The sequence below is a fragment of the Diceros bicornis genome, chromosome 12 (assembly GCF_020826845.1).
Source record: "Diceros bicornis minor isolate mBicDic1 chromosome 12, mDicBic1.mat.cur, whole genome shotgun sequence".
Classification (NCBI taxonomy): domain Eukaryota; kingdom Metazoa; phylum Chordata; class Mammalia; order Perissodactyla; family Rhinocerotidae; genus Diceros; species Diceros bicornis.
The window spans coordinates 19,978,023-19,994,953 of NC_080751.1; the positions used below are offsets into that span (position 1 = coordinate 19,978,023).

Below are 16,931 nucleotides of genomic sequence, written 5' to 3' on the forward strand. Positions count from 1 at the left end.
TTTTCTGTTTTGTTTTGGGATTGTATGTGTTTTTATATTAAATATAGTGCCAAATTAGTATTGCTCCCTACAAGAAGTTGTTGGACAGTTTCCAAGCAATAGTATCTTATATTTTCCATCCCTTTACTTCTCCTCTTGGCTGTCTCCACCTATCTCACACCCTCTTATTGTTATGTTTCTATGATTGTGACTACTGTGTTAGATACATGAACAACACATTTTAAGTTACTGTGCTGGGCCAGCCCCGTGGCTTAGCAGTTAAGTGCGCGCGCTCCGCTGCTGGCAGCCCGGGTTCGGATCCCGGGCGTGCACCAACGCACCGCTTTTCCGGCCATGCTGAGGCCGAGTCCCACATACAGCAACTAGAAGGATGTGCAACTATGACATACAACTATCTGCTGGGGCTTTTGGGGAAAAAAATAAATAAATAAAATTATAAAAAAAAAAAAAGTTACTGTGCCAGTGTGAGTTGGCAGTGACAAGCCACTTGAGTTTAAGTATTCTAGGATGAGAAAAAAAGGGCTTCAGTAACTTAACTGCTTCTCTTGTAGAATACAGAAAGGATGTGGCTTTATGGTTTATTAGTAAGAATACTCTGGGAATTATGTTAGCTTGAGTTCAAATTTGATTTCTGCCACTACTGGCTGTGCAACTTTGTGCAAGCTACTTAACCTTGACACCCAGAAGATTGTCTGGAGTATAAATGAGAAAATGTGTGTAAAATCTCTAACAGTGCCCAGCACGTAAATGTTATTTCACTTTCTTGGTATTCAGTAAACTTTCCTTTCTTATTTCCGTGTTTATATTCACAAAGCTAATTTTTAAAGATTATTTTCTAGATCCATCAGTTTTTTACCTTTAAAAAAGTCCATTAGAACTTGACAAAGTAACAACATTTATCGTATTGCATGTTTAATTTGAACTAAAGTAGTTACTGAAATTTAAATTAGTACATCTGAAGTATCTGAAGGATTTTAGGACCTTATGTAAAGAATTGTAGTAATTTGAAGAAAAGTAATTTCATTGTTAGATTAAAACAAGATGAAGAATAGCTAGTAGGGTTTTTTTTGTTGTTGTTTTTTTTTGGCAAATGTAGACTTTCAGAAAGATCGCTTTAGTAAAGCTTTTGTCATGTATCTGTTGTTACTTGAGAGATACCTTTTTACATTTGGGAATGAAATCTTATTCATAAATCCTTGTTTTTATTAATGGCTTACAGTGTATTAAGCACTTTGTAAAATATCATTCTTTTGGACAAATACTCATTCTTTTGAGAGTTTTCTTGAATGTTGGGAGCCTCATTCCTGGAAAAACTTGGTTTGGCATAAAGAGGAAGATTAATTGGCAAATGGAATATATTGAAAGTTCATATACCAGTTGTTTGGGACTCAATACATTTATCCAAGCAGATAACAAAAAGAGATTTACTTAATAAAGATTTACAAAAGCATATTTCAGTGGTAATTCAAAAATATTTGTTATTTTCTGTGTATCATGCACTGAAGAATAACTGGTGAAAAAAACAAATACATAAATACGTATAGAAATGGAGGGGAAAAGAAAGCCTTTCCTTACAGGAGAAAGCCAAGTAATAAATGTTGAAGGAATGATAAAATTAGAAAACTACCATATGGCAATTGTGTCAGTTACCTATTGCTCCATAATAAATTACCTTAAAATGTAGTAGCTTAAAATAACATGCATTAATTATTTCACAGTTTCTATAGGGCTTAGCTGGGTTTTCTGCTTTGTGGTCTCTTAGATGGCTAAAATCAGCCTGCAATCTGTGGTTTCCTCTGAAGGTTTGATTGGGGAAGGATCCACTTCCACACTCACTCATCGCTTGTTGGCAGCATTCAGTTCCTTGTGGGCTGTTGGCCAGAGGCCACCCTTGGTTTCTTGATTCATTAAAGTGAGTAAGCTGAGAAAGCTATAGAAAGACTATTGGTAAAATATGTCACCATCTTTTGTAACCTAATCACAGAAGTGATATTCCTTTAATATTGTTGTATTCTATTGGTTAAAAGCAAGTTACACAAGGGAAAGGGATTATACAAGGCTGTGAATACCAGGAGGTGGGGATCATCTTAGAGGCTGGCTATCCCAGGAGTCATCATAATATAATTGACTCAGACAAGAATCGTCAATGGATGTTAAAATGAGTGGGTGAAAGTTGGAGGAGTAACTTGTATATTTACATAGTCTAAAAATAAATTCCCACAAGATGCTTATTCAATACAAAGGGGAAAATATAACTTTACAATGGACAAACTTGGCAGGCCTTCACTAAGTATTCAAAGTTACGTTAACACCTAAAACCATAAAACTCCTAGAAGAAAACAAGCAGTAAGCTTTACATTGGTCTTGGCGAAAAAAGTGCTTTGCTGTCATAGAGCTTGCAGTGTGGTAAGATAATCATAATGGGAAACTGATTGCTTATATGGAAACAACTCCTCTTTGTGTTTAATTTAAGTCTTAGTTAAGGTAGAATCTTACCCATTCCACAGCCACAGTAGTTGTGTGACCACTCAGAAAATATTTTTCTCTGAGAGAGACCTAGAATATTGTGGTCCATCTTTGTGTGTTCATTAAATAAGGAGGAACTTACAATGTATGTTATAGTAAATAGATCATTTAAAAAATTTCACCCTCTAAGGTCATTTTAAAGATAGTTTTGTAGGGCTAGTGTTGGTAATTAGTATAGTTGGTCTTAGTATAGCAATCTGCATAACTTAGAGTTGTTAATGATCAAATTAAAGTTATACCTTGCTTTTAATAATATGACTTATAAGAAGTCTGAACCTACCGAAAAAATGGGAGTAATTATTGTTTGTCCCCTCTGTGACTTTTAACTCTTTCCTTAAGTGGTTTCTAGAACCATATTAGAATATGAACCATAATAGAACCAAAATAATGATGTTCTGTTATAGTATAAGAAAACAGAATAATATAGATTATGATAAAACCATAATAGAGTATTAAACTATTAGAATAGAACCATATTCTCCTGATTCCCTTCCTTTATTTAATTTGCTTTATTTTTGTTGAATTTCTCTTCTTCGGATTCTTTAAATGTAGGCATTTCTACTATTTTTTATTCCATTTTCCAATTTTTATGAACTCTCCCTTGAGTGGGGAAGTCTACCATCCCTATGCTGATAATTTCCAAAATTGTATTTCTAATCATAATCTTTTCCCTAAGCCCAGGTTCTGTTCTTGCTGCATATGTCTACCTGACTGTCCATAGACTCCTACAATTTCAAAATTGTTTGTTTGGGGACCTGAGAGTCTGCAGTGTTTGTACTTTGATCATGCCTAGCATATTGCATTGAAAATGAATGGGCATTTCACTCTCTCCTCCTCGCTAATGGTTCAGTAAAAGGGTATAGATATTCTTTACATGTAGAAAAATACTTCAGAATATTAATAAAGCAATATAAACAGATACAAATTCATATCGTAAGAGTTGTATTCAAACAGCTCAGTAAAAGAGAAATCAGGTGTGTTAGGAGTTAATCTAAACATAGTGTAAAATAAGAAATGAATAAATTAGACTACATTAAAATTAAGAACTTTTCTTCATCAAATGATACCATTAACCATTCTCCATTAAAAGGACCTGGGGCTCCTTGGAGAAATAGCTGATTTCAGAACTGGGGCAGGGAAAGTACAAATGTATGCTTGGAACATCTTGCACTAGAAGGTAAGGAGGGTCCAGAGAATGGTGGGGACATGTTAAAAGGGCACAGGAAGCAGCCTGGAGGAGGAGGACTCCCACTGGCCAAATGTGAGACAGTTTAAGCCTCAAATTAGATAATGGTGGTAAAAGATTATAACTCATTGAAATAAAATCCGTGAGTCTACATACCCATAATAACATTAAATATAAAAGATCTAAATATACCAATTAAAATACAGATATTTGCAGAGTAGATTGAAAACACGACCCAACTCTATAATGTCTATAAGAAACTCACTTCAAACATAATGATATAGGCAGATTGAAAGTAAAAGGAAGGAAAAAGATATGTCCTGCAAACATTAATCCTAAGAAAGCAGGAATGACTATATTAATACCAGATAAAGTAGACCTCAGGGCACAGAAAATTACCAGAGGCAATGAATGACCATTGTATGGTGACTAAAGGATAAATCCATCAAGAAGACATAATAATCTTAAATGTGTTTGCATCAAACAATAAAGCTGCAAAGTTTATGAAGCAAAAATTGATAGAACTGAATGGAGAAACAACAAATTCAAAATTGTAGTTGGAGACTTAAACACCTGTTTCTCAACAAGTGATGGAACAACTAAGCAGAAAATCAGCAAGGCTATAGAAGCACTTAACACAATCAACCAATAATACCTAATTGACATTTATAGGACATTCCACCAAACAACAGTGTGGAATATACGGCCTTTTCAAGTGCCTGCAGAACATATACCAAGATAGGCTATATCCTGGGCCATGAAAACAAACCTCAACAAATTTAAAAGAATTGAAATCATACAAAATGTATTCTCTGACTACAGTGGAATCCAACCTGAAGTCAATAACAGAAAAATAACTGGAAAATCTCTGAACACTTGAAAAGTACACAGCATATCTCTAAATAATCCATGGGTCAAAGAGGAAGTCTCAAGGGAAATAAAAATACTTGGAGGGGCCAGCCTCGTGGTGTAGCGATTAAGTGCATGCGCTCTGCTGCAGTGGCCCAGGGTTCACAGGTTCAGATCCTGGGTGCGCACTGACACACCGCTTGTCAAGCTGTGCTGTGGCAGCGTCCTATATAAAGTAGAGGAAGGTGGGCATGGATGTTAGCCCAGGGCCATTCTTCCTCCACATAAAAGGGGAGGATTGGCAATAGACGTTAGCTCAAGGTTGATCTTCCTCACACACACACAAAAAAAATACTTGGAACTGAATGAAAATAAGAATATAACCTATTGAAATTTGTGGGATGTAGCTAAAGCAGTGCTGAGAGGGAAATTTATAGCACTAAATGCACACTTTAGAAAAGTGAAAAAAATCTCAAATTAATAGTCTTAAGCTCCCACCTCAAGAACCTTAAAAAAAAAAAAATCTACCTGAAGCAAAGAGAAGGAAAGAAATATAAAAGCAGAAACCAGTGAAGTTGAAAACAGAACAGTAGAGAAAATCAATGAAGTAAGAGCTGATTCGTCAAAAAGATCAGTAAGTTGACAAACCTCTAGCAAGACTGAGAGGAATAAAAGAAGAAACAAATTACTAGCATCAGGAATGAGATAGAGGGTATCACCATAGACCCTGCAGACGTGAAAGAGATAAGGGAATACTGTGAACAACTCTGTATACATAATTTGACAACTTTGATGTAATGGACCAGTTCCTTGAAAAATACAAAACTATACGTCATTCAATATGAAATAGATAATTTGAATAGCCCATTGCCTTGATAGCAAAATAAAAAAAAGACAGTACAATAAAGAAAACTATAGATCAATAGCCCATATCAATGTAGATAGAAAAATCCTTAATAGCGTATAAGCAAATAGAATTAAGCAGTATGTAAAAAAAATTGTATACCATGACCAAGCATGGTTCATTACTGGGATGCAGGGCAGCTGGTTCAATAGCCCATATCAATGTAGATAGAAAAATCCTTAACAGCGTATAAGCAAATAGAATTAAGCAGTATGTAAAAAAAATTGCATACCATGACCAAGCATGGTTCATTACTGGGATGCAGGGCAGCTGGTTCACTACTTGAAACTCTATATAAATAATCCACTGCATTAACATACTAAAGAAGAAATATCACATGATTGCATCAGTTGATGTGAAAAAAGCATTTGATGAAATTCAGGACTCATTCATGATTTTTTAAAAAACTAAGAAAAATAGAAATATGGGGAAGCTATATATCCAACTAGCTCAATTGGATAAAGAACATCTATAAAAACCTACAGCTAACAATATCCATAATGGCAAAGACTGAGGGCTTTCTCCATAAGATGAGTAACAAGGCAAAGATATCTGCTCTCACCACTCTTTCAACATAGTACTGAAAGTTCTAGCCAGTGCAGTAAGGCAGGAAAAGAATATAAAAGGTATATTTGGAAAGAAAGAAAAACTGGCCCTATTTGCAGATGACACAATTTGTCTACATAAAAAGTCCTGAGAAATCTACAAAGAAACTGTAATTTATAAATGGATTCAACAAGATTGCAGGATACGAGATAAACATACAAAAATCACGGTTAATTTTGGGTAGTAGAGAAAAATAGGACTAGTTAGGTTAGGTATTTTTTAATAGGACATAAGTTTTAAACTGTGAAATTGGATAATAGATATGATTATTCCAGGCCTCATTATGCAGTAGGATCTTTAAAATAGTTAACATATGTTATGTACCTTCAAACATTTGCTAGATGAATTCAAGCAAGCTATAGAGTGTAATTTTGGCATTTACCAGGCTGGAAATTTTTAGTATTGTTTTCCTCCTAAAATCATTTGACAAGTACAGATATGTTATTGACTTCTATTGGAAAACTAGTCACTGTTTAACAATAGTATACTGTCTTAATGAATATTCCTGCCATGTGATAGCATCATAACTAATTTTTGTAGAGTATCCACAAAATCTCTGGTGCCAGATTTGTAGCTGTAACTAAGGTCATGTTTGATTTATATTGCTAAGAACTTGTACTTCTGAGATTTATTGCCTTTTCCTTTCTTATATGACTGTTGAACTGGCCTACAAAAGAAAATAATAAAAAGCTAAGCATACTCTATTTGGGAAACTTTTTGTCTCTTGGACCAGCAGGATAACTTGAAGTTTCTTAACATTCTGGGTCTTTGTTTGCTCTCCCTTTTGTCTTTTCTCCACCTCTCTCTTCCATATTTAAGTATGTCCAACATCTTCCTTAGTAGTCAAAACATTTCATACAGCTAGAAGGATCCCTTGAACTAATCTAGTCTTTCTTATTTCCTCCACAGAGAAGTCAGTGCCTAAAGGGATAAAAGTGATTTTTGTCCCTTGCTTCTGTCCTTTGTTCTTTTCACTCCCTTTCCCCTATACGCACCTATCCACAGTTTCACATCTTGTTTTATATTTCTAGAACACTTATTAAGATGGTCAGTGATTTTTACCCTAGAAAAAAATTGATTTCGTTGTTGCAATTACATCAACTAGGAAGTTGGCAAGCTTTGTCTTTGAGTAGATAAAGACATTTGGATTGATTCTTTTTCCTCAGGGTCATATTACTCAGTATTGTTTTTAAAATTTACTTTATGACAGTTATCAATTTTGGTACACATTAAATCAGTAAGAATAGGAAAATATTTTCTAAAGAAATTTTCTGGCAAGAAAATGAAGAAAAGAGTTTTGGATCTCTTATGTCATTTTGTTGAGTTACTTTGATATTCAAGTGTCAAGATATGAGAGAATAAAAATAATTTTATAGATGCATACTGTAAAGTTTAGAATATTTTCAAAAGGCATGCTGTCAGAATATTTAGACATTTATCTTTATCTAGTAGACTTTAAGAGGTGACAACATTGTCTTATTTGGTTATAAGCTCTCCTTGTGAACTATAAATATTACTCAGTACTAGAGTACTGCTTGCTTATTTAAAGTGTGTGTAGATCCAAATTTAAATGATACTCATTATGAAAAGTCAGTAAGATACTCAGCTTCGAGGAAAGTGAAAATCTAAAGTTTTTAAATAACTGGGCTTTTAAGAATTTATTGAGTCCCATAATATGCTCTTAATCTTTATGTTCTTTAACACATTGACACTTAAAATGCCACTTAAACCAAGTTTGGTAAGACTATCTAGATTTTTACATGCATCGATAAAATTCTTCCTTGAATAAATTTACAACAATGTTAAATCTGGCAAGGGATAGCAGAAGATAGTGAGACACTTGCTGCCTTCATGGAGTTTAAAATCTGAGGAGACTGAATAAAGGGTGAAAGAATTATAAGGGTTAAGATTACTATAACTAGGTAGTTTCTGGTTTCTGATGATACTGCAAGATTAATCTGAAAAATATGTAATTTGCTACCTTGAAATGCATATATGTATCTTATAAAAATAAAAATTCACATAGTTTTTAGATTGTGAGTAGTAGTATGAAACTATGTTATTATTATAAAGAAAATGGTGGCTTTTCATCTTTCTTAACTAGAAACTTATAAATCTGTGTTTTGAAGCAATTCCATTATACTTGGGACTCCTTAGTGAGTTTTAGAAATCAACTTTATTGAGGTGAAACTTACATATAATAAAACTAATCAGTTTTAAGTGTACAGTTAATGTGTTTTGACAAATGTATATAGTCTTGTAAGCACCACCACAATCAAGATGTAGAACATTACTGTCACCCTAAAATGTTACCTGGTACCTCTTTGCAGTCTCCCTCCACCCCTGTCAACCTCTGATCTTTCAGGAACTATAGTTGGCCTATTCTAGAGTTTATAAATGGAGTCATGCAGCATGCAACCTTTTGTATCTGGCTTCTTTCATTTAGCATATTGCTTTTGAGGTTCATTTATGTTGTTGTGTGTATCAGTAGTCTTTTCCTGTTCATTACTGAGTAGTACTCTATTGTCTGCGTGCGCCACAGTTTGTTTATCCATTTGACAGTTGATAAGCATTTAGATTGTTTCTTGTTTGGGCTATTAACAATAAAGTTTCTATGGACAAGTGTATACAAATCTTTGTGTAGACATGTTTTCATTTCTGAATGTTATGTTAAAACTTAATATTAGGAATCTACTAATCTGTTTTCCAAAATGGCTGTACCATTTTGAGTTACCACCAGCAATGTATTAAAATTTTAGATGCTTCACATCTTTACTTTTAGCCACATATGTCTGGGTGTTAGTTTTCTATTGCTCTGTAACAAATTACCATAAACTTAGTGGCTTAAAACAGCACCTGTTTATTATTTCATAGTTCTGTGGGTCAGGAGTTCAGCACAAGGTCTCTCTTTAGGGTATCACAAGGCTAAAATCCCCCTGTCAGCCAGACCAAGTTCTTGTCTGGAGATTCTGGGTGAGATTCTGTTTCTGAACTCATTTAGGTTGTTGGCAGAACTCAGTTCCTTTCTGTTGTGGGATTGTGGTCTTTGTTTACTTGCTCACTGTCAACTGGAGGCCACTTGCAGCTTCTAGAGACTGCTTGCATTCATTGGCATGTGGTTCACTCTGTCTTCCTTGTGCTGAGTTCTTCTCAGTCTTTGCATCTGTGACTTCTCTCTGCTTTTAAAAGGATGTTATGATTAGGACAGACCCACTGGAATAATCTTATTCTAAGGTCGTCTGATTTGAAATCTTAATTGCATATACAAAATCCCTTTGCAGCAGTACCTAGATTAGTGTGTGAATAACTGGGAGAAGGTGTTTGTAGACCAAGGGCTGGGATTTTCAGAGGGCCATCTCAGAATTCTCCCCACCACATAACCATTTGTTCTCTATTTTCAGCAACACTTGGTATGTCAGTTTTTAAATTTTAGCCATGTATATACTAGTTGCGTATATAGTGGTATCTCATTGTAGTTTTCATTTGCATTTCTCTAATGTCTAATGATGTGAAACATCTTTTCATGTGCTTATTTGCTATGTATATGTCTTTTGTTGTAAAATGTATATTCAAGTCTTGTCTTTTTTATTTTGCATGCTGATATCCATTTGTTTTATCATTTGTTGCAAAGATTTTCTGCATCGAATTACCTCAACACCTTTGTCAGAAATCACTTGACTGTATATGTATCTATTTTTTTCATTCTGTTCTGTTTCATTGATCTTTACATCTGTTCTTAACACCCGTATCACTCTGTTGATAACTATCTGTATGATAATTCTTTAAGTCAGATCGTGTAAGTCCTTCCACAGTGTTCTTCTTTTTCAAGTTGTTGGGCTATTCAGGTCTTTTGCATTTCCATATAAAATTTAGAATCAGTTCATTGACTTTTGTGAAATATTTCACTAGGATTTTGATTGGGATTGTTTTCTATCTGTATATCAGTATGTGGAGAATTGTCATCTTAACGAGTCTTCTGATCTATGCACGTAATATAGCTCTGTGTTTTTTTCTTAGATCATGTTTAATTTCTCTCAGCTTTGTTTCAGTCTTCATTTTATAGTGCTTGCACATATTTTATTAACTTTATCACTAAGTTTTTTGTATTTTTGATGATTTTCTAAACGGAAGTGTTTTTTTTTTTTTTTTAAGATTTTATTTATTTATTTTTTTCCCCCCCAGAGCCCCAGTAGATAGTTGTATGTCATAGCTGCACATCCTTCCAGTTGCTGTATGTGGGACACGGCCTCAGCATGGCCGGAGAAGCGGTGCGTCGGTGCGCGCCTGGGATCCGAACCCGGGCCGCCAGCAGCGGAGCGCGCGCACTTAACCGCTAAGCCATGGGGCCGGCCCTGGAAGTGTTTTCTTAATTTCATTTTTCAGTTGTTTCCAGAATATGGAAATACATTTGATTTTTGTATGTTGACCTTGTATCCTGTGACCTTGCTTCATTCATTTATTAGTTCTGATGGCTTTTTTGTAGTTTGTTTAGGATTTGTGTACATACACAGTCATGTCATCTGTGAGTAAAGGCGGTTGAGCTTCCTCTTTCCAATCTGTAGGCCTGTTATTGCTTCTGTCTTGCCTTATCGCACTGGTGCAGATATCTTTATCTTGTTCCTGATCTTAGGGAGAAGGCATTCAGTCTTTCACCTTATTAAGTATCATGTTAGCTGTAGGCTGTTTGTAGATAACTTTTATAGATTGAGGAAGACCCTTAGTTTGCTGAGTTATTGTTCTTGTTTTATCATGAATGGGTGTTGAAATTTGTCAGATGCTTTTATTCCATCTGTTGAGATGACCATATGATGTTTTTTCTTTTTTACTCTGTTAGTGTTGTGAATCACATTGGTTTTGGATATTAAACCAACCTTGTGTTGCTGGGATAATCTTCAGTTGGTCATGATGTTTTATTTTTTAAAAATTTTTTCTGGCTTTAATTTGCTCAAACGTTAAGGATTTTTGCATCCATGGTTGTCAAGAGATATTGGAGTATAGTTTTCTTTTTTGTAGCGTCATTGTCTGATTTTGGTATCAGGGTAACGCTGGCTTCATAAAGTGAGTTAAGGACTATTCCTTTTTGCCTTCTGAAGGAATTTGTGTAGGGTTGGTATGTTTTTGGACTTCGAATGTATGATAGAATTGACCAATGAAGCTATCTGGGTCTATAGTTTTCTTTATAGGAAGGTTTTAAACTCAAATTCAGTTTAACAGCTATAGAGCATTTAGCTTTTCTCTTTTTTCTTGAGTTAGTTTTGGTTGGTTTCAAGAAACTTGTCCATTTCATCTAAGTTATACAATTTATTTTCATACATTGTTTAGAATAGTCCTTTATTTTCCTTTTAATGTCTGTAGGATTTGTAATGATTTGCCTGGGAGTTTATTTATTGACCTTTTCCAAAAAATGTGTTTTTGGTTTTATTGATTTTTCTTTGTCCACTTGCAATTTCATTCATTTTCTGCTTTTTTCTCTCTCTCCTCTTGCTTTGGGTTTAATTTATTCTTTTTCTAGTTTTTTAAGGTGGGAGCAGATCAAATAATGTCTGTCTTTGTGAATGTTCCGTGTGCACTGGAAAAGAATATTCTGTTTAGGACATGTTGGTTGATAGTGTGTTGTTCACATCTTCTATATAACATTACTGATTTTTTTTGGTCTGCTTGTTTTCTGTCAGTTACTCTGAGAGAAATGTTAAAATCTACAAATGTCATTGTATGTTTTCCTTTCATTTCTCTAAATGTTTGTTTTCATTTATTTTGAAGCTCCGTTATTCAGCATATATGTATAAAAGAGTTCTGGGACCCAATTACAATGTGTGTGTGGAGTTTTTCCCTATACGTCTACACAATTCTTGGACACCAGCTGGGTGTGTCCTATAATTCAACTGAATTCTGACACTATCTACCCAGAGATAGCAATAAATTCCACAGATTAAGGACTCAGTCCTACAGACCTACCGCCTCTCTTCCTTTCAGATGCCAATTGCAAGTCCAGGTTGTCACCTGGGTTTCTGACCAACTGGCTATAAATTGGAGGTTCCTATGATCCCCTCTTTGAGTTTGATTTGTTAGAATGACTTATAGAACTCAGAGAAACGTTTTACTTACTAGATTACTGGTTTATTATAAAAGTGTATAACTCAGGAACAGCCAGATGGAAGAGATACATAGGGCGAGGTTCATGGGAAGGAGCACAGAACTTCTGTGCCCTCTCCAGGTGCTTTGCTCTCCTGAATCACCACGTGTTCACCCATCTGGAAGCTATCTGAACCCTTTCCTTTGGGTTTTTATGGAGGCTTCATTGCAAAGGCATGACTGATTAAGTCATTGGCCGTTGGTGATTGAATCAGCCTCCAGCCCTGCCCTGCTCCCCAGAGGTTAGGGTTGAAAGTCCTTCTGATCACATGGTTGGTTCTCCTGGCAACCAGCCCCCATCTTTAGGTGCTTTCTCAGTCACCTCATTAATACAACAAAAGATATGTCTCTCCACACTTTATGTCTCTCCACACTTAAGAAGTTCCAAGAGTTTTAGGAGCTCTGTGCTAAAAACGGAGTAAGGCCAAATATGTTTCTTATTGTAAATCACAATATCACGATATATTGAGGATTGTTACATCTTCCTAATAAATTGACTCTGTTAACATTGTGGAATAGCCCTCTTTATCCCCGGTAATATTCTTTTTCTTCTGAATTCTACACTGTCCAGTGTTACTAGCCAGTATATTTTTCTCTCTTTTTTTTTTTTGCTGGGGAAGACTTGCCCTAAGCTAACATCTGTTGCCAATCTTCCTCTTTTTGTACTTGAGGAAGATTAGCCCTGAGCTAACACCTGTACCTGTCTACCTCTATTTTGTATGTGGGTCGCCACCACAGCATGGCTTGACGAGTGGCGTAGGTTTGCGCCTGGGATATGAACCCAAGAAACTGGGCCTCCGACGTGGAATGCGAGAAACTTGAACCACTCAGCTGGCCCCCACTGTATCTTGCTTTTGATTAGTATTTGTGTGTTTTCTATCTTGTCAGTTTTAACCTGTCGTAACCTGTGTTTAAAGTAGGCTTCTTGGAAATAGCATATAGTTATGTCTTTTAATTGAAGTTATTAGACTATTTACACTTAACATAATTAATACAGTTCTCAAAGTGTTTGGATTTTAATCTCGCATCTTGCTATTTACTTTCTGTTTTTTTCTCATTTGATTTGTATTCTTTTTTTCCTATTTATCTACCTTCATTTGGATTGAGTATTCTTTATGATACCATTTTATTTATCTTTTTATTAGAAAGTGGTTGCTGTAGGGTTTACAACATATATCTTTAGCATCATGTAATGTTTTCTTCGTAGTGTAAGCTCTTGACAGTACACACCCATTTTTCTGTCTCACATTTGTGCTGCTGTTGTCATACATTTTACTTCTACACATTATGTACTCCACAGTGCATTGTTGTTATGTTTTTTAAATAGTCAATTATATTTTAAAGACATTTAAAAATGAGAAAAATGTCTTTTATATTTTCCTACATATTTACTGTTTCTGGTAATCTTTATTCCTTGGTCTAGATGCATATTTCCATCTAGTATTAATTTTATTTTACTTGAAGAATTTTGTTTTGACATTTCTTGTAGTGCATGTGTATTAGAGCCTAATTCTTTTAGTTTTTGGTTATCTGGAAAAAGCATTTTGCCTTAATATTTGAAAGATAGTTTTGCTGGGTATAAAATTAGATGGGTTGAAGTTGAAATAACCTTTTGGATATGTGGATTCTAAGTTTGGGAGAAAGATGAGGCATTCAGTGTTGGTGGAAAAGCCCTGAGGAGGAGCCCTAGCCAAGGCTGGTCCTTGGGTCTTGTGAACACTGGCTAGCGGTGAGTGATACAGATAGAGGATGGATGGTATCATTTACAAAGAATTGATAACACTGTAAATGTCAGTGGGTTGGAGAGACAAGGACCTGGTTTCAAAGTCCTCCCTGAAACTGCCACGTAACCCTTTTACCCTTACTTATAAGATGATTATAACATTAATCATTTAAAAAAAACAAACTCACAGTGACAATCCAAAGTATCATTATACTCTTGAGAGCCTCACAAGAAGCATACTTAATTTTAAGATAGAGTGGAATAAGATTTTTAAAAAAGCGTATTTTAAAAATTTGGGCATGAAAGAATATGTGAGGCAGTAAATGATAGGAATCACAGTGAGAATCATAGGGTCAATTAAGTAAGATGCAAAATAAGCAGAACTCCATCTCTGCTCATTAAAAATGTCAAGTTTTATTAATGTTTGCTATTTCTTCTATCTTTAATATATATTTGATATTTAAATGACCTAAAATTAAATTAACCAGTTCTGGAAAATTGCAGTTAATAATTTTCAAGGAAAAGACTAATTATTGGCAACATGATAAGAATTGAAGATGCTAATTTACTGATAAACTTTTCTTAGACTTGAAGTTTACGCAGAATAAAAGATACTTTTAGGAGTTTAAAAGCTAGCTAGCCAGACTAAAGTGATTTTTCAGGCTATATTCAATAACTTCTTAGGATGTATAAGTATATTCAAATATTTAAATGTTAATCCTGTTATACACTTATTGCTAGACAGCGTCAAGATTACATAAATGGAATATAGGATGTGTGGTACTCAATTTTATTGCTGAACTTTAAATACTCAATTTACAATACTTTAAATTCTGTAGACTTTTTAAAAGTTCTTCATGATTTTTACCTCATGTGAGTCTCTTATACTTGGAGTTTTTACTGTTTTAGATTTAGTACTACTCCTGGTTCCATTACTAGTCAAATGGTGTGATCTTCCACTAGGTACTTGACCTCCCTGGGCAGTCATCAAGATTTGTTAAATGTAGGCATTGGGCCAGGTCTGTAGTTTTTCTGGAGCACCTTTTTCCTTAAATAAATTTCACGTGGAATCCTAGTTTAGGAAACAGGTAGTTGGTTTTATATTTTTTATAAATTAGGAGTTAAGATAAATTATAGTAACTTAGAGTCTGTCCATGAGATAAAACTTTTCATGAAAAGAAAAATTTGAGCTGGCGTTCAAGTGGCCAGCTGTCCTACATTGAACCCATCTTCCTATTAATATTTTTCTTATTTTAGTTGCACAGCTTATAGAAAATTATTTCAGTGCAGGTATAAATGATAACAGGGTTTTGTTTTTTCTTTTTAACAGCTTTTGTGGTCTCAGGAAACTCAATTGAATACAGATGGCAGGAGTTAGCTTTATTCTGAGCTCTTTCCCAAAATGAGTTCACCCAGCAAGACAAGTTAGAGCATTGATAGTCTCCAGTGTGTTAAAATTTGTTATACAACATGTTTAGGGTATTTAAAATATTTAAATTAAATTTTAATCAAATGTTTGCATGAGTCTTAAGTGGCAGAGCCACAAATCAGGCCTGTTTTGATTCAAGAGCTCTTTCTGTCATATGTATTTTTTTTTATAAAAAGTATAGTTTATAGATCTAGGCGTATTAGTTGATGGCTTATTTCCCTGTGTTTTGTGACTCAGAATATTTAAGTTCAACCTTTTAAAGAAATTTGTGCCAATTTTGTGACTAATTATTATTATTTTTTTTCTCCAGGGAAATGAGGCAAGTTATCCTTTGGAAATGTGCTCACACTGTAAGTCACATATTCTTGTTATCAAGAATTTCTTTTATTTACACATCTCTATGTATGTATATATATCACACACCTCTCTATATATAGCAGTTAGCCCTTAACTATTTAAAACAGGTACTGAATTTGACTTACAGTCTTTTTAAGTTATTAGAGTAGGGAAATATTTTTTTATAGACCTCTTTATTATTAGTATCTGCACTATGCTGTAGTTAGAAATCAACCCTCAAATCTCAGTGGCTTAACCCAATGTAAGTTTTTCATGTTAAAAAAGTTTCAAGTAAACAGTTAACTTACGTGGTTACATAAAATAAAGTGCTTATTGAAGGCAAAACTTTGGAAGACCAGGTAGCTATTGTGAAAGATCTTTCTGGGGAGAATGAGGAGTATAAGAAGTGTGGGTGGGCTGGTTATTTCCTTTTTTTTGAGGAAGATTGGCCCTGAGCTAACATCTGTTGCCAGTCTTCCTCCTTTTTTTCTCTCCAAAGACCCAGTAGATAGTTGTATGTCATAGTTGTACATCCTTCTAGTTGCTCTGTGTGGGCTGCTGCCCCTCAGCATGGTTTGATGAGCGGTGCCTAGGCCTGCGCCCAGGATCCGAACCTGTGAACCCCGGGCCACCAAAGCGGAGTGTACGAACTTAACTGCTATGCCACCAAGCGGGACCTGGGCTGGTTATTTCTGACTGTACTGGATGGAGAATGTAAAGAAAGGAAATGACTATCTTAGAAATTCTTGCTTCAGAGATCAGTCAGAGGACCAGGGGACTTAAATAAAAATCATAAGGTCTCTTGTGTGGAAAGGCAGTGATTGGGAAAGAGGGTGATCCAGAGAATTGGAATGGGGACCTTTAGTAAATTTAAGTATCATCATGAGGTCCCAGAACTCCCAAACCATTCTGAACCTCCCTTGCCCTTTCCGTCCCTGTTTGATAAAGTTGGTCCTGCCTTGTTTGGAGACATCTTATCTTGCAGTGAGGTGTCACTTCCTTTTTGTCTTATTAAAACCCATTTTCCCATTGCTCATTATGTTTCATTAGTCTCCTTTCTTTTCCTAAAACACTTGTCACTTTCTTTCATTCTCGTCAACACCTCTGCTTGCTTATAAACTCTGGGTAGAATCCTCTTCTATCAGCTCTTTACTTGACTGACTTCTTTGTCTTTCTACTCTTGACATAAATGTCACCTCTTCGGACATGTTTTGTATCTCTCTCTACTCTTTTCAGATTC

At 35.0% G+C, this 16,931-nt stretch overlaps 1 protein-coding gene across 1 annotated transcript in view; it reads left to right on the forward strand.

Annotated features, from left to right (window-relative positions):
- PPP3R1 (protein phosphatase 3 regulatory subunit B, alpha) overlaps positions 1 to 16,931 on the forward strand; it is a 61,628-nt gene that overhangs the window by 17,136 nt on the left and 27,561 nt on the right. The window contains exon 2 of the mRNA XM_058551067.1: positions 15,666 to 15,705. Coding sequence (XP_058407050.1) covers positions 15,666 to 15,705 — 40 coding nt within the window. The remainder of the gene's footprint in view (positions 1 to 15,665; positions 15,706 to 16,931) is intronic.